Source organism: Bombina bombina, chromosome 3 (assembly GCF_027579735.1).
Source record: "Bombina bombina isolate aBomBom1 chromosome 3, aBomBom1.pri, whole genome shotgun sequence".
In the NCBI taxonomy this organism is placed as follows: domain Eukaryota; kingdom Metazoa; phylum Chordata; class Amphibia; order Anura; family Bombinatoridae; genus Bombina; species Bombina bombina.
This window is the reverse complement of record NC_069501.1, coordinates 526,279,529-526,305,479: the sequence shown is the minus strand read 5'-3', so window position 1 is coordinate 526,305,479 and position 25,951 is coordinate 526,279,529. Positions and strand designations below refer to the sequence as shown.

At 36.3% G+C, this 25,951-nt stretch overlaps 1 protein-coding gene across 1 annotated transcript in view; it reads right to left on the bottom strand.

The window, feature by feature from the left end:
- The window catches only part of LOC128653573 (uncharacterized), a 261,458-nt gene that overhangs the window by 123,712 nt on the left and 111,795 nt on the right, over window positions 1-25,951 (bottom strand). Inside the window, exons 11-13 of the mRNA XM_053706954.1 lie at window positions 22,922-23,127; window positions 5,674-5,858; window positions 143-217 (exon numbers count right to left, since the gene is read on the bottom strand). Coding sequence (XP_053562929.1) covers window positions 143-217; window positions 5,674-5,858; window positions 22,922-23,127 — 466 coding nt within the window. The remainder of the gene's footprint in view (window positions 1-142; window positions 218-5,673; window positions 5,859-22,921; window positions 23,128-25,951) is intronic.

The following is a 25,951-nucleotide window of genomic DNA, read 5'->3' as shown; positions in this document are numbered from 1 at the left end:
AAAATGGAATGTCATACCAGTAAAGATTTATAATTTTGTTTAGCTAAAAGCCTCATGCTCTTATATATTGATATTTAGAGAGCAGAAGGCTGTGATATATATACAGTATATCTATATATACACTTTTTATAAGTCAACTCACAAGCAGGAATTGTCAATGCACTGATTCACAGGAAGAATTTGAGAATAAATCGCTGGATTAGTAAACACCGGATGGCTGGAAAAAAAGAAAAGCAAATTAATGATTGACATAATTCTTTAAATACTCCCATTGCAAAACATGACACATAATGTTGTAAACCCATGTATTCGCTCTCATTCTCTCTGTTTCCTCTCTTCTAATTTAATATTTTATAGGATCTCATGGCCATCTGTCTCATCTCTGTTAGGGTCTGGTGAACCAAACTCGCTGGTATGGTTGAGAAATCAGGCAAGAACATTGGGGGCCCGAGCACACAGAACACAGAACCTTGGACAGTATTGCTATATAAACGTCTGTTAATCTAAAAAATGCCTTTCTAAAATTATTTGAGAGACTTTGCAATACTGACAAAACTTGTTAGATAATCTTGCCAGAGTGGACAGCCTTAGATCAACGGGCCCTAAGTCACTATGAGTTGCGGAATTACAGTATATAGATGCACACTAATGATAAATACTTTCACAATGCATAAAATTCCAGGAATGCACAATGTTATGTTAAAGTGACTTTAGCTTAAAGGGACAGTCTACACCAGAATTTTTATTGTTTTAAAAGATAGATAATCCCTTTATTACCCATTCCCCAGTTTGCATAACCAACACAGTTATATTAATATACTTTTAACCTCTGTGATTATCTTGTATCTAAGCCTCTGCAAACTGCCCCTTTATTTCAGTTCTTTTGACAGAATTGCAGTTTAGCCAATCAGTGCCTGCTCCCAGATAACTTCACGTGCACGAGCACAGTGTTATTTATATGAAATATATGAACTAACACCCTCTAGTGGCGAAAAACTGTTAAAATGCATTCTGAAAAGAGGTGGCCTTCAAGGTCTAAGAAATTAGTATATGAACCTCCTAGGTTAAGCTTTCAACTAAGAATACCAAGTGAACAAAGCAAAATTGGTGATTAAAGTAAATTGGAAAATTGTTTAAAATTACATGCTCAATCTGAATCATGAAAGTTTATTTTGGCCTAGACTGTCCCTTTAATCTATATGTAGACAACATCTAAACAACTGGTTTTAATATTGTCCTTAGCCCTCCCTAACAGGCCACATTTTGAGGATATCTGAGCAGCAACACAGGTGAAATAATCAGCTGATTAGTAAATTTTATTATTATCTGCTCTTTTCAAAGCTAATCCTGAACACCTGCCTTGTTGGTAAGGTCTGAGGATAGGTTTGAAAACCAGTGATCTAAGGTATTAAAATTATGAATGAAATATTAGACCATTGTGGTTTATAAAGTAATTTTGAGTATAGCTAGGATTTGTTAAGGGAACCACATTATCAACATGTGCAATTGTTTTAAGGTATAAAATGGGGATTGTTAATAACAATGTAGGTTTGATAAATGTAGGATTTGTATGTTTGTATCTGGGAACAATAAGTAAGTATGGGTAAAACAAACAAAATATTTCACCATCAGCTACAATACTGAAATGTACAAAAGACAAATGAATCAGAGATGGTCACGCAGATCAAAACAGAGTTAGTTTTCAGTTCCTGAATAATGTAAAACATGTTTATTTCAGTAGCAACTAATGGCCCTGATTTCTTTCCACTTGAATTCGAGTTTAGGTGATTTTTATCTAATTTTCAAAGCTATTCCAATGCATTAGAATAACCACCAATTTAATTTGAAAAATAATTCATGTTACCTTCATAATATTTCCATGTTTGCTTCTGATTAGGCAAACACACAAATACACATGTCTAAAGGGTGTTATCACATATATTATATTTTCTTTAATTGTATTTTCAGTTTCCTTTGTTTGTTATTGTTATAAGCTTGATAGAGGAAGGTACTGACAAGTAATCCACAAACTAAGTTACAGTGCTTGGGTGCAGATGCTACAAAACTATTACATGGTGTAAAAATGAGGGGTTTGAATTTTTAGAGCACTGGGCTGACTTTTCACTTGGGTACAATTTGTACAGTAAGGATGGATTGCATCTGAATGACATGGGTGTAGGTGTGTTGGGGGAAAGGATGGTAGCACGTTTAGAGAACCTTTTAAACTAGGCAAAGGGGGGAGGGTCAGTTAGAGCACAATAGAATAGAGAGATCAGTCTGTGAGTCCTTTAATATCTCAAGGAAAAGATGACTTAAGAAATGTCACATTAGAAATTATGGAGGAAAGCACACCAAGTATCAGCAGAAAGCACATGAAAATTAAATGTATGACAGCAAATGCAAGAAGCATGACAGGTAAAATGGGGAAGCTGACGCTCTTAGTTGCAGAAGAGGACTATGATGTTATCAGTATAACTGAAACTTGGTGGGATGATTCACATGACTGGGCAGTTAACTTAGAGGGGTATACTTTACTTAGGAGGGACGGAAATAAGAAAAGGGGTGGAGGAATCTGCATGTATATTAAACCTAACCTTAAACCTACAATAAGGGAAGATATTTCTGATACAGGCGACAATGTAGAGACCCTGTAGGTGGAAATAAAGAGTGGGGGGAAAAATCCTAAAAAAATATTACTAGGAACATGCTACAAGCCCCCCCAACATTAGTGACTTGGATGAAACTCAACTACTAATACAAATAGGTAAGGCTGCTAATAACAGTGCTGTAATTATGGGAGATTTTAACTACCCTGATATAAACTGGGCCAATGAAACTAGTAATTCAGCTAAGGGGGTAGATTTATAAATGTTCTCAGGGATAACTTCTTGTCACAATTAATAGAGGAGCCAACTAGGAGTAACGCTATATTGGATTTAGTGCTATCAAATAATACATTTATAATATCAAACATAGAAGTCAAAGAACATTTGGGTAACAGTGATCATAACATGGTCACATTTGAAATTTATTTTCATAAGCAGTGTCTTAAAGGTTTAACCAAGACTTTTAATTTTAAGAAAGCAAAATTCAAAGATTTAAGGAAATCATTAAATAATATAAATTGGGACAAATTATTCTCTAATAAAAATACAGAGGATAAATGGATAACATTTAAAACTTTGTTAAATAAATATACATATCAACAAATACCATATGGTTATAAAAATAAAAATAAAAAATCGAAGCCAATGTGGCTGAATATAAATGTGTTAAGAGAAATTAGGAAAAAATGTAGGGCATTTAAATTATTCAAAGAAAATAGTACAGACTCAAAATTCCATATTTATAAGGAATGTAACAAAGCATGCAAAAAAGCAATCAAATTAGCCAACATTGAAAATGAAAAATGAATTGCAAAGGATTCTAAATATAACCCTAAAAGGTTCTTTAAGTACATAAATAGCAAAAAATCTAAGAAAGACAATATAGGTACATTAAAATGCGGGGAGGGTAGCATGATTACCAGTGACAGCGAGAAGGCTGAGAAACTAAACCAGTTTTTTTCTTCAGTATACACAAGAGAGGAACCATTGGATGATACTTTGGAACAAAATAGAACATGCCAGCCCATACCATTAATTGGTTTATGTATAGAGGATATCAGGAACATATTGGATAATATTAAGGTAAATAAAACTCCAGGCCCAGATGGAATACACCCAAGGGTGTTAAGGGAACTTAGCACTGTTATAGACAAACCTCTACTCTTAATTTTTCAAGACTCATTATCCTCAGGCATGGTACCCAAGGATTGGCGTAAAGCTGATGTGGTGCCACTCTTCAAAAAGGGAAGTAGGGATGATCCAGGAAGCTATAGACCAGTTAGTCTGACATCAATAGTGGGGAAGATATTTGAAGGGATTATAAAGGATTATATTGATGAGCATATTGTGTAAACAAGATTATGAGTTCTAATCCACATGGTTTTAGGAGAAATAGATCATGTCAAACTAATCTAATTAGATTCTATGAGGAAGTGAGTAAAAATATAGATAAAGGGGAATCAGTTGATGTGATATATTTAGATTTGGCAAAGGCGTTTGATACAGTGCCACATGAGAGATTAATGCACAAAATTAGGAGACTGGGAATAGGTGATGTTAGTTTGTGGATAAATAACTGGATAAAAGATAGGGAGCAACGAGTAGTAGTAAATGGATCATACTCAGATTGGACAAAGGTAATCAGTGGAGTACCCCAGGGATCAGTGCTAGGCCCTATTCTTTTTAATATTTTTATAAATGACTTGGAGCTAGGATTAAATAGCGACATCTCTATTTTTGCAGATGATACTAAGTTAAGTAAGGTTATTAGGTCAGAGCAGGATGAACTTTCGTTACAAAGGGACCTGCAAAAATTATAAGTATGGGCAGGTAAATGGAAAATGAGATTTAATACAAGAAAATGCAAGGTTCTACATTTTGGAAGTAAAAATAAGCAGGCAACGTATTATTTAAATGGGACACGACTTAGCCAAACACAGGAGGAAAGGGATTTGGGGTTAGTAATAGATAACAAGCTAAAGATGGGTGCACAATGCAGGGCAGCAGCTTCAAAGGCTAATAAGATACTAGCATGTATTAAAAGAGGCATTGACTCAAGGGAGGAAAGCATAATTCTGTCACTATATAAAGCCCTGGTAAGACCTCACCTTAATTATGGAGTGCAGTTCTGGGGACCAATCGCAAAAAAAGATATTGCAGAACTAGAAAAAGTCAAGAGAAGGGCCACAAAGCTAATAAGGGGATTGGAGAATTTAACCTATGAGGAGAGGCTAGCCAAACTGGGTCTGTTTTCTTTAGAAAAAAGGCACTTAAGAGGTGACATGATTACTTTATATAAATATATTCAAGGCCAATATACAGAGATGGCAGAAGCTCTGTTTATTCCAAGAAAATTGTTTGTGACCAGAGGTCACAATTTAAGGTTGGAGGAAAGGAGATTCAATCTCCTGCAACGGAAACGTTTTTTCACTGTAAGAGCAATAAAAGTGTGGAACTCATTACCAAAGGAGGTAGTGAATGCCAATACCCTAGATACATTTAAAAATTATTTGGATACATTTCTGTCTATAAACAAAATTCATGGATATGATTGCTAGTTTTAAATGGGTCACCTTTTAGTGGGATTATTTAAGTTTAACTGGAGCTTTTTTGTATATATTTTAGATTTGTATAGGTTGAACTCGATGGACTTCGGTCTTTATTCAACCTTATCTACTATGTTACTATGTTACATTTTTCTTTTTTGTCTTATTTGACAGGAAGGTTAGTAAACACTGTTAACAAGACTACATTTCCTGTGATAGAAGCTGTTGATCTAACTTGCTAAGCTAGAAGCTAACCACATAATGTTCCAGCGATCTAAGACAGATAGTGCTTTATTTCTGTAATAAAAATATTGCTTATATCTACAGGAATTATAATGTTGTTCATACCCATATTTCTACAATCCTCTAACTAGATGAAAACCTGTTTTAGGGCACTTGGGAAATTTTGCCAGACAAATAACTAACAACATTTTCCTTTATCCAGATATCTGATCAATAAACCTGCAAAATGAGTAGCATACCTTGTTTTTTATTTGCATTACCACAGTATACTACTTTACCTGCTCACTGGTTGACTTGTATCTGTTGCACATGCCGGTACTTTAAGAAGGACATCAAGACTGGTCTGCAGGGTCAAGTTGTAGGCGCATGTAAAACTAAAGCTAAAGGGATTCACAGTTATGATGCTTTTTTTCTGAACACTAATGTTAAGTGTGTTTGAGTAATATATTTTGACTGCATCAATCTAAAAAAAACAACACAAGAAACATTTCACTTAGTTTACTGAATGACTTGATTAAAAAGTGGCTTGTATTTTACAAAGGGTTCTATCATTTATGTATATAAAAATCTGGTAATGTTCTGCAAGTAGCACACTATTTAGTGCTCCCACTTGCGTGTTAATTTTTGCGTAAGTTGGGTTGCACTTGTATTATGCGCTGAAAGTAAAAAGTTAGAGCGTGAGCGAAAGCCCGTATTCCCACATATATTTCAATGGAGTGCGCAAACTGCAAAAAAACTTCAGCAATTCCTTAAAGGGACACTAAACCCGCATTTTTTTCTTTCATGATTCAGATGGAACATGCAATTTTAAGCAACTTTCTAATTTACTCCTATTATTTATTTTCTTTGTTCTCTTGCTATCTTTTTTTTAAAAAGCAGGAATGTGATGCATAGGAGCTGGTCCATTTTTGGTTGAGAACCTGGGTTATGCTTGCTTATTGGTGGGTAAATGTAAGCCTCCAATAAGCAAGCGCTATCCATGGTGCTGTATCTAAAATGGGCTGGCTGCTAAGATTTACATTCCTGCTTTTAAACTAAAGATAGCAAGAGAACGAAGAAAATTTAATAATAGAAGTAAATTAGAAACTTGCTTAAAATGTCATGCTTTGTCTGAATCATGAAAGAAAACAATTGGGTTCAGTGTCCCTTTAAGGATTTGGCATTGACTGATAACCATCACAGCGTTGACAGGAGCAGGCAGCAGAGTAACTGAAATAGGCCTCTGATAATAGTACAAAAACTCTAAAAATAGTCAACATCCAGCCACAACAAAAAAATATTATTATTATTGTATTTATTATTTTAGACAAAAAAATGTAAAAGTGTGATAGACAACAAAGCCTAGCATATAGAGCAAATTATCAGGAGCCCATGGGGCCCCCAATGCAACAAAATACATTATTTTAATTATATTAGCAGTACTATTATATCTAATATATATTAATATTACTACTAACTATAGTATAGACAATATGCATGCACTGTGTGCAATAGCCAGCCCCTAAAAACTATATATATATATATATATATATATATATATATATATATATATATATATATATATACATTTATAAATACATTGAAAGCTATACTGCTAGGCGACTAAGCCTATCTGAGCTCTACCAGTCCACTATTGCCTCCACTGCAAAAGAAATTATAAATTAAGTGATAAAACTGATGCTCAGAATTAAAAAATTATAGGAATCTCTGTTCCTTTAAAAAAAAAAATGAATGCACTGACACAGTATTGTGGAGTTGCACTGTGATGATGAAGCTTACTGCAAAAACAAAAAATACTTCTGGCACAGAATGTAGAAGTCTGTAGAAGAAAAACAAATGAACTTTTTCTTCAAGAAAAAAACAGCACATACTATAAATAGTACTAGCACTAGGACTGGGAAAATAAAATATATACAATGGGGCCTATCTATCACGCTCTAAAGAACGCTACTTCATAACCCTGTCCGCCTGCTCTTATGAGGCGGACAGTAATCGCCGGAATTCAACCCGACTGAGTACTATCGGGTTGATTGACACCCCCCTGCTGGCGGCTGATAGGCCGCGAATCTGCAGGGGGCAGCGTTGCACCAGCAGCTCTTTTGAATACTGTCCGCACTGTCAGATCAGGTCCGCAAGACCTATGATAATTAGGTCTCAATGTATTTGAGGCAATGACACAAAACTGCGCTTTCCAAGAGCTGAATGCAACACAATTATAGCTTGCTGGGATTCCCCTAGTCTCCCACCTCCTTATGATAAGTTCAAGGTAGATTAGACAAGCCTTTATGGAATTGAATGCCTGCCTTGTTGTAGCTGATACATATCATTTAGTTATACATTGCCAGGGTTGGACAAGGGAAGTTTGACATATGAATGGTCAGACCCCCTGTAATAACTGCAAACAAAGGAACTGATTAGACAAACTATCTCGGCTCTCTTCTGCCTCCATTTTTCATGTCTACAGTTATGAAACAAACGTAAGTAATAAACATGCAAATGTTAGTAGTAAACATAAAAAGGGTGCTTTCTGGTGAGAAATATTGTCTATGCTATAGATGGGATAATTATTGTACAAGGCAAGAGGTGTGGTTAAATAAAAATGGGGTATTGGCGTGGAGTCATATAGGATTTGTATTGTATATCAACCTAAAGACTTACTATTCTTTTTCAGAAGATGCAATTAATGAATAAAGAAATCTGAATAGCACAGCAGCTAGTCAAGATTGACTAATTAGGAAAATACATTATAATTGTAATATCAACTTACATAAATTAGAAAAAAGGTAAGAAAATATGCTTTTTAGGTATAGCTGAACAATGGCTAAATGTGAGGGTATAATCAGAGGTAGAGTTAAATATACTGTAATTCAAAAACATCATTGCGGTAAATATATTGATGAACAGTAGGAGCAAGCATAGCTACTGTTTTATAAAGAAGGGAAGGTTGGGAAAGGAAGTGTTCAGCAGCCGGTTTTACCGAATCTCTGCTCTGGGGGAAAAAAAAAAATATATGAAATGGAGAATGAAATAATGAAGGCTGTAGTGATAGTAGTTTTTAAATATTTATTTATTTTATTTAATTATTCATTAAAGAGTGAGACTTGTCTACTTTTGTATCAATATGTATTAAAATGCATTTCTCTTCTAGTATTAGACTATTGCTCATCACGGTGCTTTGACAGAATGCCGACGGACATAATTACGAAGCATGTTCCGAGTTTGGCCAAGGGCAGATACGCTCCAGAGTGCTCTGTTATATTCAGAGCTATCTATCGAATCTATCTATCAGATGTATCTATCTATTGAATCTATCTCTCTATCTAATCTATCTATTAAATCTATCTATCTTGTGACTGGACTGTTATCCGATAATCTGTTGGACAAATGTCCATCGGATAACAGTCCGGCCACGGCTCAGCACATATATAATTAATTATACATTTTTATTTATGTATTATTGTAAACCCTCAGAGTGTGGCAGTACTTTCAAAATTAATTATAGTAATAATACACATTGGGATAGATTACAAGTGGAGCACAAAAATGCATGCAATAAGGTGCATAAGCATTACTATTGCACAATCCTTAACGCAAGTCCAAAGTTATTTTTTGTGTGAGCGCTAGTCTAGTGTGTGCTAACATCTGTATAATTAATATCACAGGTGTGTTATTTCCCGAAAATAACAGACTTCTATGGGAGCATGCATTAAAATCCATGTCGGATATTGCTTGAGCACTAAGCAAATGGAGTGCAAAAAATGAGCTTAAAGTAGCAGTAAAGTAAAAATTCAACTTATCTGATTCAGACAGAACATGCATGCGCAATAATGAAAATTAGAAATCGCATGCACACCGATTATAAATCTTTCTGTCAGACATCTTTGTTTCTCTGAATTAGCGCATATACAGTTGAGATGCAGCTGGTGCTTTGTTAAATAGCGATGGGCAAATATTTTGCAACATTCGAAAAATGAAATTAATTTGAACATACAGGGAGTGCAGAATTATAAGGCAAGTTGTATTTTTGAGGATTAATTTTATTATTGAACAACAACCATGTTCTCAATGAACCCAAAAAACTCATTAATATCAAAGCTGAATAGTTTTGGAAGTAGTTTTTAGTTTGTTTTTAGTTATAGCTATTTTAGGGGGATATCTGTGTGTGCAGGTGACTATTACTGTGCATAATTATTAGGCAACTTAACAAAAAACAAATATATACCCATTTCAATTATTTATTTTTACCAGTGAAACCAATATAACATCTCAACATTCACAAATATACATTTCTGACATTCAAAAACAAAACAAAAACAAATCAGTGACCAATATAGCCACCTTTCTTTGCAAGGACACTCAAAAGCCTGCCATCCATGGATTCTGTCAGTGTTTTGATCTGTTCACCATCAACATTGCGTGCAGCAGCAACCACAGCCTCCCAGACACTGTTCAGAGAGGTGTACTGTTTTCCCTCCTTGTAAATCTCACATTTGATGATGGACCACAGGTTCTCAATGGGGTTCAGATCAGGTGAACAAGGAGGCCATGTCATTAGATTTTCTTCTTTTATACCCTTTCTTGCCAGCCACGCTGTGGAGTACTTGGACGCGTGTGATGGAGCATTGTCCTGCATGAAAATCATGTTTTTCTTGAAGGATGCAGACTTCTTCCTGTACCACTGCTTGAAGAAGGTGCCTTCCAGAAACTGGCAGTAGGACTGGGAGTTGAGCTTGACTCCATCCTCAACCCGAAAAGGCCCCACAAGCTCATCTTTGATGATACCAGCCCAAACCAGTACTCCACCTCCACCTTGCTGGCGTCTGAGTCGGACTGGAGCTCTCTGCCCTTTACCAATCCAGCCACGGGCCCATCCATCTGGCCCATCAAGACTCACTCTCATTTCATCAGTCCATAAAACCTTAGAAAAATCAGTCTTGAGATATTTCTTGGCCCAGTCTTGACGTTTCAGCTTGTGTGTCTTGTTCAGTGGTGGTCGTCTTTCAGCCTTTCTTACCTTGGCCATGTCTCTGAGTATTGCACACCTTGTGCTTTTGGGCACTCCAGTGATGTTGCAGCTCTGAAATATGGCCAAACTGGTGGCAAGTGGCATCTTGGCAGCTGCACGCTTGACTTTTCTCAGTTCATGGGCAGTTATTTTGCGCCTTGGTTTTTCCACACTCTTCTTGCGACCCTGTTGACTATTTTGAATGAAACGCTTGATTGTTCGATGATCACGCTTCAGAAGCTTTGCAATTTTAAGAGTGCTGCATCCCTCTGCAAGATATCTCACTATTTTTGACTTTTCTGAGCCTGTCAAGTCCTTCTTTTGACCCATTTTGCCAAAGGAAAGGAAGTTGCCTAATAATTATGCACACCTGATATAGGGTGTTGATGTCATTAGACCACACCCCTTCTCATTACAGAGATGCACATCACCTAATATGCTTAATTGGTAGTAGGCTTTCGAGCCTATACAGCTTGGAGTAAGACAACATGCATAAAGAGGATGATGTGGTCAAAATACTAATTTGCCTAATAATTCTGCACTCCCTGTATTTGTTAGTTTGTTTCAAATTTCTAATGTCTGTACAACATTCTAACATTCATTTAATGTAACACTATTTCTAATTAGTGATGTCGCGAACCTAAAAATTTGGGTTCGCGAACGGAGAACTCGAACTTCCACAAAAGTTTGCGAACCAGCGAACCGGGCGAACTGCCATAGACTTCAATAGGCAGGCGAATTTTAAAACCCACAGGGACTCTTTCTGGCCACAATAGTGATGGAAAAGTTGTTTCAAGGGGACTAACACCTGGACTGTGGCATGCCAGAGGGGGATCCATGGCAAAACTCCCATGGAAAATTACCTAGTTGATGCAGAGTCTGGTTTTAATCCATAAAGGGCATAAATCACCTAACATTCCTAAATTGTTTGGAATAACATGCTTTGAAACATCAGGTATGATGTTGTATCGATCAGGTAGTGTAAGGGTTACGCCCGCTTCACAGTGCGCAGTGTAGGTGATATACCTGCCCTGACCATGCTTTGCAGACCAGGTATCACTGGTCAGATGGACCCTTGCCCCAACACTGTGTGCCAGACATGCCATTATAGCAGACTTATATGGCTTTGGCGTTGCTTTTTGGTAATTAGAAGGCTGCTAAATGCCACTGCGCACCACACGTGTTTTATGCCCAGCAGTGAAGGGGTTATTTAGGGAGCATGTAGGCAGCTTGTAGAGTTAATTTTAGCTTAAGTGTAGTGTAGTAGACAACCCAAAGTATTGATCTAGGCCCATTTTGGTATATTTCATGCCACCATTTCACCGCCAAATGCGATCAAATAAAAAAATTGTTCACTTTTTCACAAACTTTAGGTTTCTCACAGAAATTATTTACAAACAACTTATGCAATTATGGCATAAATGGTTGTAAATGCTTCTCTGGGATCCCCTTTGTTCAGAAATAGCAGACTTATATGGCTTTGGCGTTGCTTTTTGGTAATTAGAAGGCTGCTAAATACCACTGCGCACCACACGTGTTTTATGCCCAGCAGTGAAGGGGTTAATTAGGGAGCATGTAGGGAGCTTGTAGAGTTAATTTTAGCTTAAGTGTAGTGTAGTAGACAACCCAAAGTATTGATCTAGGCCCATTTTGGTATATTTCATGCCACCATTTCACAGCCAAATGCGATCAAATTTAAAAAAACTTAAATTTTTTCGCAATTTTAGGTTTCTCACTGAAATTATTTACAAACAGCTTGTGCAATTATGGCACAAATGGTTGTAAATGCTTCTCTGGGATTCCCTTTGTTCAGAAATAGCAGACATATATGACTTTGGCGTTGCTTTCTGGTAATTAGAAGGCCGCTAAATGCTTCTGCGCATCACACGTGTATTATGGCTAGCAGTGAAGGTGTTAATTAGGTAGTTTGTAGGGAGCTTGCAGGGTTAATTTTAGCTTTAGTGTAGAGATCAGCCTCCCACCTGACACATCAGACACCCTGATCCCTCCCAAACAGCTCCCTTCCCTCCCCCACCTCACAATTGTCCCGCCATCTTAAGTACTGGCAGAAAGTCTGCCAGTACTAAAATAAAAGGTTTTTACATTTATATTTTTAGCATATTTACATATGCTGTGGTGTAGCATCCCCCCTTAGCCCCCAACCTCCCTGATCCCCCCCAAAACAGCTCTCTAACCCTCCCCATTTGCCTTATTGTCTGCTATTATTTCACAGTCAAAAAAGTTTTTTTTTTTTAACTGTACACTACTGTTACACCAAATATGAGTGGTGGCACTGGGCAAGTGGGCACAGTATACGCTGTGAGCCTGACACACACGCTGGCAGGCAGGCAACTGCAATTAGATTACACAGGAAAAAAAAAAAAAAGCAGACTGATGTTCTAGCCGTAAAAAGGGCTTTTTGGGGTGCTGTCCTTACAGCAGAGATCAGATGAGTCCTTCAGGACTGTAGTGGACACTGAATACACTAGCCTAGCTATCGATTTCCCTATTAAATCAGCAGCAGCTACACTGTCCCTCCTCTCACTAAGAATGCAGCTTCCAAATTAATCTAAAATGGATGCTGTCCAGGAGGTGGGAGGGTCTGGGAGGGAGGGTCTGCTGCTGATTGGCTATAATGTGTATTCTGACTGTGAGGTACAGGGTCAAAGTTTACTCAATGATGACGAGTAGGGGGCGGATCGAACATCGCATATGTTCGCCCGCTGAGGCGAACGCGAACATGCTATGTTCGCCGGGAACTATTCGCCGGCGAACAATTCGCGACATCACTATTTCTAATGCTTTCTTTAAATGTAATATTCAATTCAAATTTCTCTAATTCGAATATTGCATATTTTGAATCGAATTTTAAAAATTGTAAATGATATATTTGTAACAATATTTCTAATGCTCTCTTTAAACGTAATATTCAAATTATGCAATATTTGAAATTGAAACATTTTAATCAATATATTTGTTTCTATTATATATCAATTTACTGAATTCCCTACCACATGAACTATTTAACTTTGTAAATAGTATTTGTTAAATCAAATGTTACATTCAACATTTCAAATGTGAATATTCAATGTAATTATGTAACATTTGAAAACTCTAAAATAACATTTGACTACCGAATTTTAATGGATTTTCATTCTTATCAACATTCAATTATCCAAAACGAATGTCCTCAGGACTATTCATTCTACCAAGCGAATTGCACTTTCAACACATTCGCCCATCCCTATTGCTGACATTCCTCAATATAAAGCACAAATGTGATCCACTGAGACTACAATGTTCTACAGCTGCGCTTGCGGGCTGCCATGATGGTTCTACCTAGGTAAACCATTGTTATAGATCCCGCATAATGAGAATAACTGTGGGTCTGGCAGCAAAAATTAATTTAACAATTAAATAAAGGCAAGCGGTAGAAAACATTTAATAGTTATTAATTATTAATATTTTTTGGGTTTCCTGTCTCTTTAATGGTAGCAGATAAGCCTTTTTCAAAATTTAAACAAATCAAAATAGAGGGCGCCACATAGAGCAGATCAAAAGGTAATTCAAATGTAAATACAGGAATGGTAGAAGAATCCTACTCACAAAGTGTAAAGCACAGATGTGCAATACCAGCAGTCCGGAACCACACGTCGTCCGGTAGACCAGTAGGTAGAAGAGGAATCCTCGTCTCGCCAGGGAGAGTCCAGAGAAACCACAGAGGAGTTCTGTACAGCGATGGTCAGTCCCACAAGTCCAGAGGCCTGGGAAGAGAGTCCACAGCTCCAAAAAGGAGGATGAGTCCCAAATTTGGGAAATAATGGTCGGCAGCAGAAAGAGGGTTGATAAACTAATTTAAAAAGTTTATTAAAATGATAAAAACAACAGCAACGCGTTTCTCAGTGTAACACACTGTTTCATCAGGCTATATACAAACACACTCTAAGCTGCCATATTTATACCATAACAGACCAATCAGGCTGCAAGAAAAATTACACTCCGCCAACAGGTCATACCAAAATACATGGGGGTGATAGATTTAAAAGATATATCAGTATAATGCATAAAATGTATATATAATACATAAATACTGTGCTTTCTCCAATGTCAACAAATCCATAATTATGAAATTTTAAAGGAGGTGGAGAATACCCAGGAATTGCAGCAAAAATTCAAGACAAGATTAAAAGAACCTGTAGCACTCTAATAATGGTACCTTCCTAATCCTTGAGAGACAAACTAACATCGATAGTATTAATGAGCTGCTTAGTTAAAATTAATTTCATGATATTAATATTTAGTATATTGGCTCCTAATAATGTAATGAAATAACAGGGAGAAATCAATTTTATTAAAATATTTATTCGAATTCATGTATTATTAGTACTAGCATGTTGATGTGATGTCAGGTGGTCAGAGGCGTGTCTAGACACGTAAGAAATAAAAAGTATCCAAAGTTTGAGAAAACGATCTCAAAAAAACCAAACAAGTAACACCATAAACTAGCACCAGAGTGGATAATAAAACTCATAAAACAAAACTTGTATGTTGGAATTTTAATAAACACCACTATCGTGGGTCCTAATAGTGTGTGTAGAGGACCTTGGTTGCCATAGCGACAAGAGGCATATAATCCCGAATTAGCATATAGTGATGTCATTGTTTATGGGGGTGGCCAGTCACAAGGAAATACAATTCACTGAGAATGAGTGGCAATTGGAATATATCGAAGCATCTTATACACTTGTTGAGAAAAGGAGGTGGATAGTATCCAACGATCAGAATTGGCTGCGATTGGCTGCCTTTCTGAACACTATAGTATAGACTGTATGTCCATTGGTAGACACACACACACACACCCTTTTTTTCGTTGGATACTATCCACCTCCTCTGTGGTTTCCAATTGCCACTCATTCTGTTAAAATTCTCGCTAATAATAAACTTGCACATTAATATTAAAGGGTCGCTATGGGCACTTATATTTGAGCGTGTCGGTTCACACATCTCCCCATCGGTCTGGCCACATTACATTAGAGACTGTTACCCCGATTTTCTTGACATTTATTTAACACCTGATGGCGAGGCTTGTGTGGTAGCGCATGTACCGTGTAGTTAAACTAGTGATCTGACACTGTTGCGATCAACGTGAATATACACTACGGGCAGTGAATTGTATTTCCTTGTGACTGGCCACCCCCATAAACAATGACATCACTATATGCTAATTTGGGATTATATGCCTCTTATCGCTATGGCAACCAAGGTCCTCTACACACACTATTAGGACCCACGATAGTGGTGTTTATTAAAATTCCAACATACAAGTTTTGTTTTGTGAGTTTTATTATCCACTCTGGTGCTAGTTTATGGTGCTACTTGTTTGGTTTTTTTGAGATCGTTTTCTCAAACTTTGGATACTTTTTATTTCTTACGTGTCTAGACACGCCTCTGCCCACCTGACATCACATAAACATGCTAGTACTAATAATACATGAATTCGAATAAATATTTTAATAAAATTGATTTCTCCCTGTTATTTCATTACATTATTAGGAGCCAATATCCTAAATATTAATATCATGAAATTAATTTTAACTAAGCAGCTCATTAATACTATCTATGTTAGTTTGTCTCTCAAGGATTAGAAAGGTACCCTTATTAGAGTGCTACAGGTTCTTTTAATCTTGTCTTGAATTTTTGCTGCAATTCCTGGTTATTCTCCACCTCCTTTAAAATTTCATAATTATGGATTTGTTGACATTGGAGAAAGCACAGTATTTATGTATTATATATACATTTTATGCATTATACTGATATATCTTTTTAATCTATCACCCCCATGTATTTTGGTATGACCTGTTGGGGGAGTGTAATTTTTCTTGCAGCCTGATTGGTCTGTTATGGTATAAATATGGCAGATTAGAGTGTGTTTGTATATAGCCTGATGAAACAGTGTGTTACACTGAGAAACGCGTTGCTGTTGTTTTTTATCATTTTAATAAATTTTTTAAATTAGTTTATCAACCCTCTTTCTGCTGCCGACCATTATTTCCCAAATTTGGGACTCATCCTCCTTTTTGGAGCTGTGGACTCTCTTCCCAGGCCTCTGGACTTGTGGGACTGACCATCGCTGTACAGAACTCCTCTGTGGTTTCTCTGGACTCTCCCTGGCGAGACGAGGATTCCTCTTCTACCTACTGGTCTACCGGACGACGTGTGGTTCCGGACTGCTGGTATTGCACATCTGTGCTTTACACTTTGTGAGTAGGATTCTTCTACCATTCCAGTATTTACATTTGAATTACCTTTTGATCTGCACTATGTGGCGCCCTCTATTTTTATTTCTTTAGATTTTCTGGACCTGTGTCACGGCACGACACCCTAGAGGAGCGGCCTATTGTATGAGAGCAACATCATCTGGGACAATCCAGTACTAAAATAAAGGACTGCCTCACCATAATTTACCACCCTTTGGACTATTAGTTTGTATACTTATACATATATTTTTCTGTGTTATATATATATTTTTACAATTTTTCACTTCTATCTATTGGTCTATCATTAGCTTATTAGTATAATATTGTATTATATCATATCATATATTATATTTTAAGGGTTCTTTTTCCCTGACCCTAGGCGCCTCTTACAAGTACTGTAGTGACGGTTCTTGCCACTAGAGTATTTTTCTATACTTTTTCAAAATTGATGCATCACAGTCAGACATTGTCATTGTATTTCAGAAGCACTTTTTTTATATTCCGTTTTATGAAAAATAACCCAATATTTAAATTGTTTCAGTCCATTTTGGCTCATTACAATCCAAATTCTCAAAACTTAAAGGGACACTGAATCCATTTTTTTTTTCTTTCGTGATTCAGATAGAGCATGACATTTTAAGCAACTTTCTAATATACTTCTATTATCAAATTTTATTCATTCTATTGGTATCTTTATTTGAAATGCAAGAATGTAAGTATAGATGCCGGCCCATTTTTGGTGAACAACCTGGATTGTCCTTGCTGATTGGTGGATAAATTCATCCACCAATAAAAAAGTGCTGTCCAGAGTTCTGAATAAAAAAAAAGCTTAGATGTCTTCTTTTTCAAAAAAAGATAGCAAGAGAATGAAGAAAAATTGATAATAGGAGTAAATTAGAAAGTTGCTTAAAATTGCATGCTCTATCTGAATCACAAAATAAAAAAATTGGGTTCAGTGTCCCTTTAAAGGGAAATGAAACCCAAAATGTTCTTTTAGGATTCAGTGAGGGCATACAATTTTGAACATCTTTCCAATTTACTTCTACTAACAAATTTGCTTTGTTCTCTTACTTTCCTTTGTGGAAAAGCATACTGCACCTAGGTAGATTCAGTAGAAGCAATGCACTACTGGGAGCTAGCTTCTGATTGGTGGCTGCACATATATGTCTACTGTTATTGGCTTACTAATGCATTGTTGCTCCTTCAACAAAGAACACCAAGAAAATGTAGCAAATTTGATTATAGAAGTAAATTGGAAAAAAGTTGGTTTCATGTCTCTTTAAGTGCTGGAGTTCTTCATTTATTTTTGTGCAATACTGTTTTAACACACACATACACCTTTGACCCCTTCCCACATACCATATCCCTTGTCATTATTAAACCTTTGTTTCCTAAGCATTAAGTCTAAATATAAATAAATCCTTTATTTCCATAACATGTTCAGGTGTTTTGTTATGCAAACTAGCAAGCGATAATCATTTACTTCAGGGGTGCGATCACATATACGGCGCAGGTTTCGGCGCAAGCATGTGAACCCGCGCCGCCCATAATTTCACCTCGCACATCGGGGTATTACATATACTGCGCCGTTAGATGCTAAACTGGCGTAAGTAGGACAAATTGGCGATCTTCTGAAATGTGCACAAATACACATTTTAGTTGTCGCAAATAACTTACGCCAGTATTTTATCCACGGAAAGTGTCAATAAAGAGTAGTTTTATGCAAATTAGGCTTACACTCGTAAAAATGAACCGCGATTTCATATAAAAATGTGACACGTAATTATGATAGTTAAAATTCATATATAAACCCATATATATAGAGATGAAGGTAATACAATTATGATTTCCCATTGTTCTCTCCTCCAAGTATTGTTGATTGTTTTGAGAAGAAATTTAAAGTAAATAAGCAAGTATATGTCCACAATGTGATAAAGTACCTACAAGCTCAATCCATTTGATTATGTTGTGGCTTCAAACTATTTCAAATACACAAATAAACCTTAAAAAAACAATATCATAGTATACTGTCCCTTTAACCTTGAGATGCTGCTTAAATGTATGTGTTTGTTAAGGCTTCCAGGGAGTTACGTTGCTTTTTTAGTCAGTGCAAGGGTTGCTGCGCCTGCAATTTGTGGCGAGATGAAAATGGAGTAGATTTTATGAATTCTGCGAGCGTAAGTCCTTACGCTGTATATTGGATACCAAGTTGCGCGTCTGTTCTATGTTAGTCTATGGGTAAAAAAAAATACGTCCGAAGGGTGAAATATACTCGCGTAACTTGTATGCTACGCCGTATATGTAATACCAAAATCGTGTAAAATCTGGCGTCGCCGGCTTTTGCGGGCGACGCTGCATATGTAATGGAGGCCCAGGTCTTTTAAGTCTGGTATTTTGGGCTGTGCACAAGCGCAACACTTAAAGGGACATGAAACCCAAAAATGTCATGATTCAGATAGAGCACTGGTTTTCAAACCTGTCACATTTTGAGGATATCTGAACCAGAGCACAGGTGAAATAATCAGCAAATTAATAAACATGGTTATTTTACCTGCTTTCATCCAAGGTAATCCTGAAAATCTGTCCTGTTTAGGAGGCCTGAGGACAGGTTTAAAAACCAGTGAGATAGAGCATACCATTTTAACAGCTTTCCATTTTACTTCTATTATCAGATTTTCTTGGTATCTTTTGTTAAAAAACAGGGAAGTAAGCTCAGGAGCGTCCACGTGTCTGCAACACAATATGGCAGCAGTTCAGCAAGGATGTTATACATTTGCAAGAGCACTAGATGGCAGCACTATTTCCTGCCTTAGTACTCCAGACATGTGCACATTACCTACCTCGGTATCTCTTCAACAATGGATACCACAAGAACAAAGACAATTTGATAATAGAAGTAAATTGGAAACATTTTTAAAATTGTATGCTCTGTCTGAATCATTGAAATTTTTTGGGGGGTTTCATGTCTCTTTAATTGACCACTTCTAATAAGAGTGCAATGAGTCTGCTAACACCACTATCCATTAAAAATATAAGATGCACTAAAAAAAGTTTTGGCAACGCTAAAATCTGTTTACATTTTTGTCCACCCACTTGTAAGATTGTGCATTACTATTTGTATGAAGCCAATCGCAAGATAATGCACCCTCTCTATTGTTTACGCCAGTGTTTTTCAACTCCAGACCTCAGGTTTCCCAATGAGATATCTGAACTAGAGCACAAGAGAAATAATAACTCGGTGGGTGAGAGCAGGTTAGTTACCATGGTTACTAATCAACTGATGGATTAGAGCAGGTTAGTAACATGGTTACTGATCAGCTGACTATTTCATCTGCGCTCTAGTTCAGATATCATGAAAATCTGGCCTGTTAGGGGTACTTGGGGACTGGAGTTGAGAAACACTGGTTTACACTCAACTTGTAATCTAGCCCATAATAAGTAAATGTCTTAACAAAACAGTAGATAGAAAAAAGATGCAGGTTATATAACAAATCCACATGCCAAAGATTGTGAGAATTATACAGTATTTAAGCCTATGGGCTCCATTACATATGCCGTTTTTTACGCGATTTTGCTATTACATATACAGCACCGCATATAAATGCGGCACGTATATTTCACCCGTTGTCCGCAATTTTTACTCCCATAAGTTAACATGGGACCGCGTCGCAAATCGGTATCCAATATTCAGTGCAAGGACTTACGTGGTGAAAATGGAGACATTTTACTCCATTTTCACCTCGCCAAACAAGGCAGCCGCAGCAGGTCTTGCGCTGAGTAAGGGAGCACCGTAACTCCCGTAACTGCCATGTAAAATATAAACTAACACCTAAAGCATGCACAATGTCTATCTACCTGTCAACCCCCCACCGCAATCACTAATAAAGTGTATTAACCCCTATATCCGCTATTAAACCTCCAGTGCAACTAATAAAAGTATTAACCCCTAAACCAACAACCCACCACAGCGCAATATGCCTAATTAAACTATTAACCCCTATATCCGCCATCAAACCCACATCGCAATTACTTATTAACTATTAACCCCTAATCCGCCATTAACCCACAACGCAATAAACCTATTAAAACTATTAACCTCTAATCCGCCATTAACCCAAAATGCAATAAAGTTTAGGGGTTAATAGTTTTAATAGGTTTATTGTGTTGTGGGTTAATGGCGGATTAGGGGTTAATAGTTTTAATGGATTTATAGCGTTGTGGGTTAATGGCGGAATAGGGGTTAATAGTTTTAATGGGTTTATTGTGCTGTGGGTTAATGGCGAATTAGGGGTTAATAGTTTTAATGGGTTTATTGCGTTGTGGGTTAATGGCGGATTAGGGGTTAATAGTTTTAATGGATTTATTGCGTTGTGGGTTAATGGCAGATTAGGGGTTAATAGTTTAATTAGGCTTATTGCGTTGTGGCGGGTCGTCGGTCTAGGGGTTAATACATTTATTAGTAGCAGTGAGAGGGGGGATTGCGGATATAGGGGTTTTTACATGTCGGGCCTATTTTTGGGAGGCGTGTTAGACTTTTACGGAAGATTTGTTATTTTCTTTACTTTTCTTAGGCGCTGGCAGTTTCTAAAGTGCCGTAAGTCACTGGGGACTCCAGAAATTTGTATTTATGCTCATTTCTGGACATCATTTTATCCAACTTACGGCACTTTATGAACTGCCGGCGCCCTATATGTAATAGCCCGATGTGCGAGGTGAAATTACGGGCGGCGCGGGTTGCAGCCCTTGCGCTGAAGCCTGCGCCGTATAGGAAATCGCGCCCAATATATTCCTTGACATTAAATTCTAACCACTGAATGTTTCTATGAAACAGATATTACATTCATGTATTTTAAACGTATCATTCATTTAAAAGAAATGTTAAATTTCCCCATATGTATAAGGGAATGTAACATTCATGTATAACTTCAAATTTCAGAATGTTTGAAAACTATTTTAAATAAATCTATGATGAATAAATATACCCAACATTCATTGCTTCAGACAAATGTGTCTGGAACAAGTAGGCAAGCGTGTGATGATATATAAAAATTATTTAAAATAAATATTGCACACAAAAGTTATATGGATCTCAGGTGTTAGAAAAAAAAAAGCCGGCAAAGGGCTTTAACATAGAGATACATACATATGTCTAAAGATGTATGTATGTATGTATGTATATATATATATATATATATATATATATATATATATATATATATATATATATATATATATATACACATATATATATATACATATATATACATATATATATATATATATATATACATACACACATATATATAGTTTAGCAAAAATAAGCACTCATTGGTCTTTGCAATAAAACTTCACATTTAATATATCAAGATTAAAAATAGCGCATAACATTTCAAGACCACATTGGTCCTTTTGTCAAATGCAGATACAATCAAACAATCTTACCTGATTGTATCTGCATTTGACTAAGGGACCAATGTGGTCTCGAAACGTTATGCTCTATTTTTAATCTTGATATATTAAATGTGAAGTTTTATTGCAAAGACCAATGAGTGCTTATTTTTGCTAAACTTTTTGGATTTATTATACAGCACCGTGGCACTGATGAACATTTTTATATGGAGTGCATCTATTTGGAATATTTACATATATATATATATATATATATATATATATATATATATATATATATATATATATATATATATATATATTGAGCGGAAACTTTAAAGGGACACTGAGCCCAAATTTTTTCTTTCATGATTCAGATAAAGCATGACATTTTAAGCAACTTTCTAATTTACTCCGATTATCAATTTTTCTTTGATCTCTTGCTATCTTTATTTTAAAAGCAGGGATGTAAATCTTAGCAGCCAGCCCATTTTAGGTTCAGCACCATGGATAGCGCTTGCTTATTGGAGGCTTACATTTACCCACCAATAAGCAAGCATAACCCAACCAAAAATGGGCCGGCTCCTATGCATCACATTCCTGCTTTTTAAATAAAGATAGCAGGAGAACAAAGATAAATGGATAATAGGAGTAAATTTGGAAGTTGCTTAAAATTGCATGCTCTATCTGAATCATGAACGAAAAAAAATTGGGTTTAGTGTCCCTTTAATTAGCACTTCACTTGTAATCTAGCCAAAAATGAGGGATGCTATTAGATGTCAACAATAATTAAATTGATTCATCTTGCCCTATTAGTAAACCTGGAAGTTACAATACATGCAGCAAAGTTGAGAAACTACTAGATAAACCTCTTACCTCCATTAGTGTCCCACACCATCCTCTCATAGTTTTCACCTCAGTAATCACCACAGCACTATTGTTGATCACCTCAATATAGGATGGAGCACAGCTACTGTCAATCAGAGAGATATTGTTGTAGTCATAGCCTCGGGTGCTCAGAAGACATTTGCTGACAGAGATGAGAATTTTACCAGCATTACAGGTCAGTGATGGGATCAAGTCTGCAATAGTTTAAATAAAAAAATAAAAAGCCATCATTTAATGCACTGTTAACTTTTATAGAAATAAACACCAAAGAGCATATATTGAAAATGTTTTAATAAAATATGGGTTGCGCATAATCTAGCATTTCATAATTATCTGCAGGTTAATGGCAGCAGATTAGCACCTTTTTCAAATTTGATGCAATCACAGTCGGCCATTTTCATTGTATATTAGAAGCACTTTTTTTCATAATTCTATTGAAAATGACCCTGTTCAGCTGCTAATTTAAACATTAAAGAGACTTTAAACCCAAAATTTTTCTTTAATGAATCAGATTGAGAATACCATTTTAACAACTTTCTTATTTACTTCTATTATCTAGTTTGCTTCATTCTCTTGATAATCTTTCCTGAAAAGCATATCTAGATAGGCTCAGTAGCTTCTGATTGGTGGCTGCACATATTTCCCTTATGTGATTGGTTCGCCCATGTGCATTGCTATTTCTTTAGAATTAGATAATAGGATTAAATTGGAATGTTGTTTAAAATTGTATTCTCTGTCTGAATCATGAAAGAAATTTTTTGGGTTTGATGTCCCTTTAATATTATTACCAAGCACTTGTTTTGTACAAGGGAAAAACATACTGACAATACCCCGCCATATTGGATGCCATTAGAAAACAACGTTACCAAACAGACAAACGCTACCACCTGCTCAATCAATTTAAGTTAAAAAAATTAATAAGTACTTTTATACTAATAAAAAATAGCTAAATCTAAAATCCAGCAAACACTCATGCCCACTATCGATAATGCCTGTGTTCAAATCCTTAGAGAGACAAACATATGTCTATTGTTTTGGAAAACAACAGGTTAATAAAAATGTAATTGCTAAATATATGTATTTGCTAAACTTACAGATTTGGGGCGAGCTTCTGAGTGGCGGCCATGAAAGGCTGCAAAACTGTGTGCTGGAGATAGCTTTATTTTAATCGACCTATATTCTCAGGACCATCGTTCCATCCCTACCATTGCTATAAACCTTTGGACTATCCAAATTATGCAGAGAAAGAATATAGCTTTTTCTGTCCTCCCAGCATCTTTGTTCTGGAACATCTATAGAGGCCTAGGTGGTAGAGTGGTGGCGGCCTCAACTACCCCCCCCCCCTCTGCGATTTTTTAACCTACCATTGAGAGAAGTGTTTTCTTGCATGTCACTGCACAATAATCCTATTTGTATTGCCTGTAATTGCTGGGCGACATTGGTTCCATTTGGGACTTTGTAAACCAGTTAAATAGTGCAACTACACATATAATTTAGTCTGATATATAGTGAGGAGAGCCTTGAATTTCTACATACTAAGATTTATAAATCTGGATATGGCTTTGAGACACACTTATATGTGAAACCCACTGACAAGAACAATTTGTTACATTTTAAAAGCTTTCACCATGAGACCCTTAAAAAATTGCTGCCTCGCAGTCAACTCCTGAGAGTTAGGAGAATTGTATCTGATGAAACATTAGCTAAACAAAGGCTCTTAGAGATGGGTGTTTAAATCTATGGGTTACCCTACTGAATTGGTAGACAAAGAATTTTTGGAGATAGCATCTACAAAACGAGAAAAATTGTTGGATTTATCCAAACCTAAAGTTAAGCTTAAGAAAAATCAAGATCTTTTATTTTTTTCACTCACTATAACAATTTAAGTAACAAGATAAATTACATATTAATAAAACACTGGCACATTCGGAGTACCTGTAACCCTTCTGTCAAGTCATTCTAGTTTAGTTTTATGCCAGCATAAAAGAGAAGCAGTAATCTGTGCGATAGATTAATTAAGGCTGACATAGGTTCCAGTAAATCAAACACACAAACATACATCACAGAAAAAAATCTAGGCTGTTATCCTTGCTTGGGGTGTTCAAGCTGCAATAGCATGACAAAGGGCAGATACTGTTTCTATCCCCGCACTGGTAAGAAATATAATATCAAAGGTCTGTTTCACTTGTACTACCAACTATGCCATTTATATGATTAAATCCCATGTGGGCAGAGTTACTTTGGTGAGACGACAAGAATGGTCCGTGATAGGATGAGTGAAACACAGATCTGATATTAGAACAAAAAAGATCAAAAATCCAGTAGCAGAACATTTTATTCAGGCAGGTCACAATATCTGCCAATTAAGCTTTTAGATCATTAATCATATAGCTGTTCCCAGAAGGGGAGGTGACAAAGAATTATACTTGAAGCAATAATAGGTATTTTGGATAAATAAGTTAGAAACCTGCAGTCCTAGGGTATAAATAAAGAATATGATCTTTTTGTCTTCATTTATTTAACTACGTGCCTTTTTTGCGCTATGTTATATTATGAAATTATTGTGATATGTACTCGGTATATACATTGGTATAAACTGTATATTTTGTAAATATTGTTACTTTTGTAATTATGTATGTATTTTGTATCTTTCAGCCACTAGGTGGTGCAGTTTTTATTGCATTGGTCTATCAAACAGAATATAGTTGTGATTATGACTGGAATGGGTTAAACTTAGAGGCGGGGTCAGGTATTCCTACCCCTTTATAAAGGTGTGATATTTGCATTATGTGTACTGACATGACTAAGGACTAGAGGTCCGAAACGTTGTCTTTTTCACCTTAGTGTCCCCATAAATCTGGAAGTTTGTTAATTGGTGAGTGCTGCTGTATTCTTTAAGTTTATTGAATTCCTTTGGGGGTGTTGTGTGGAACCATCTACAGATTGCCCAACCACCATTATCTACCATTGTGCTGTACCGTTTTTTGAACAATATTGCTTGTAATTGCTACCAGAAAA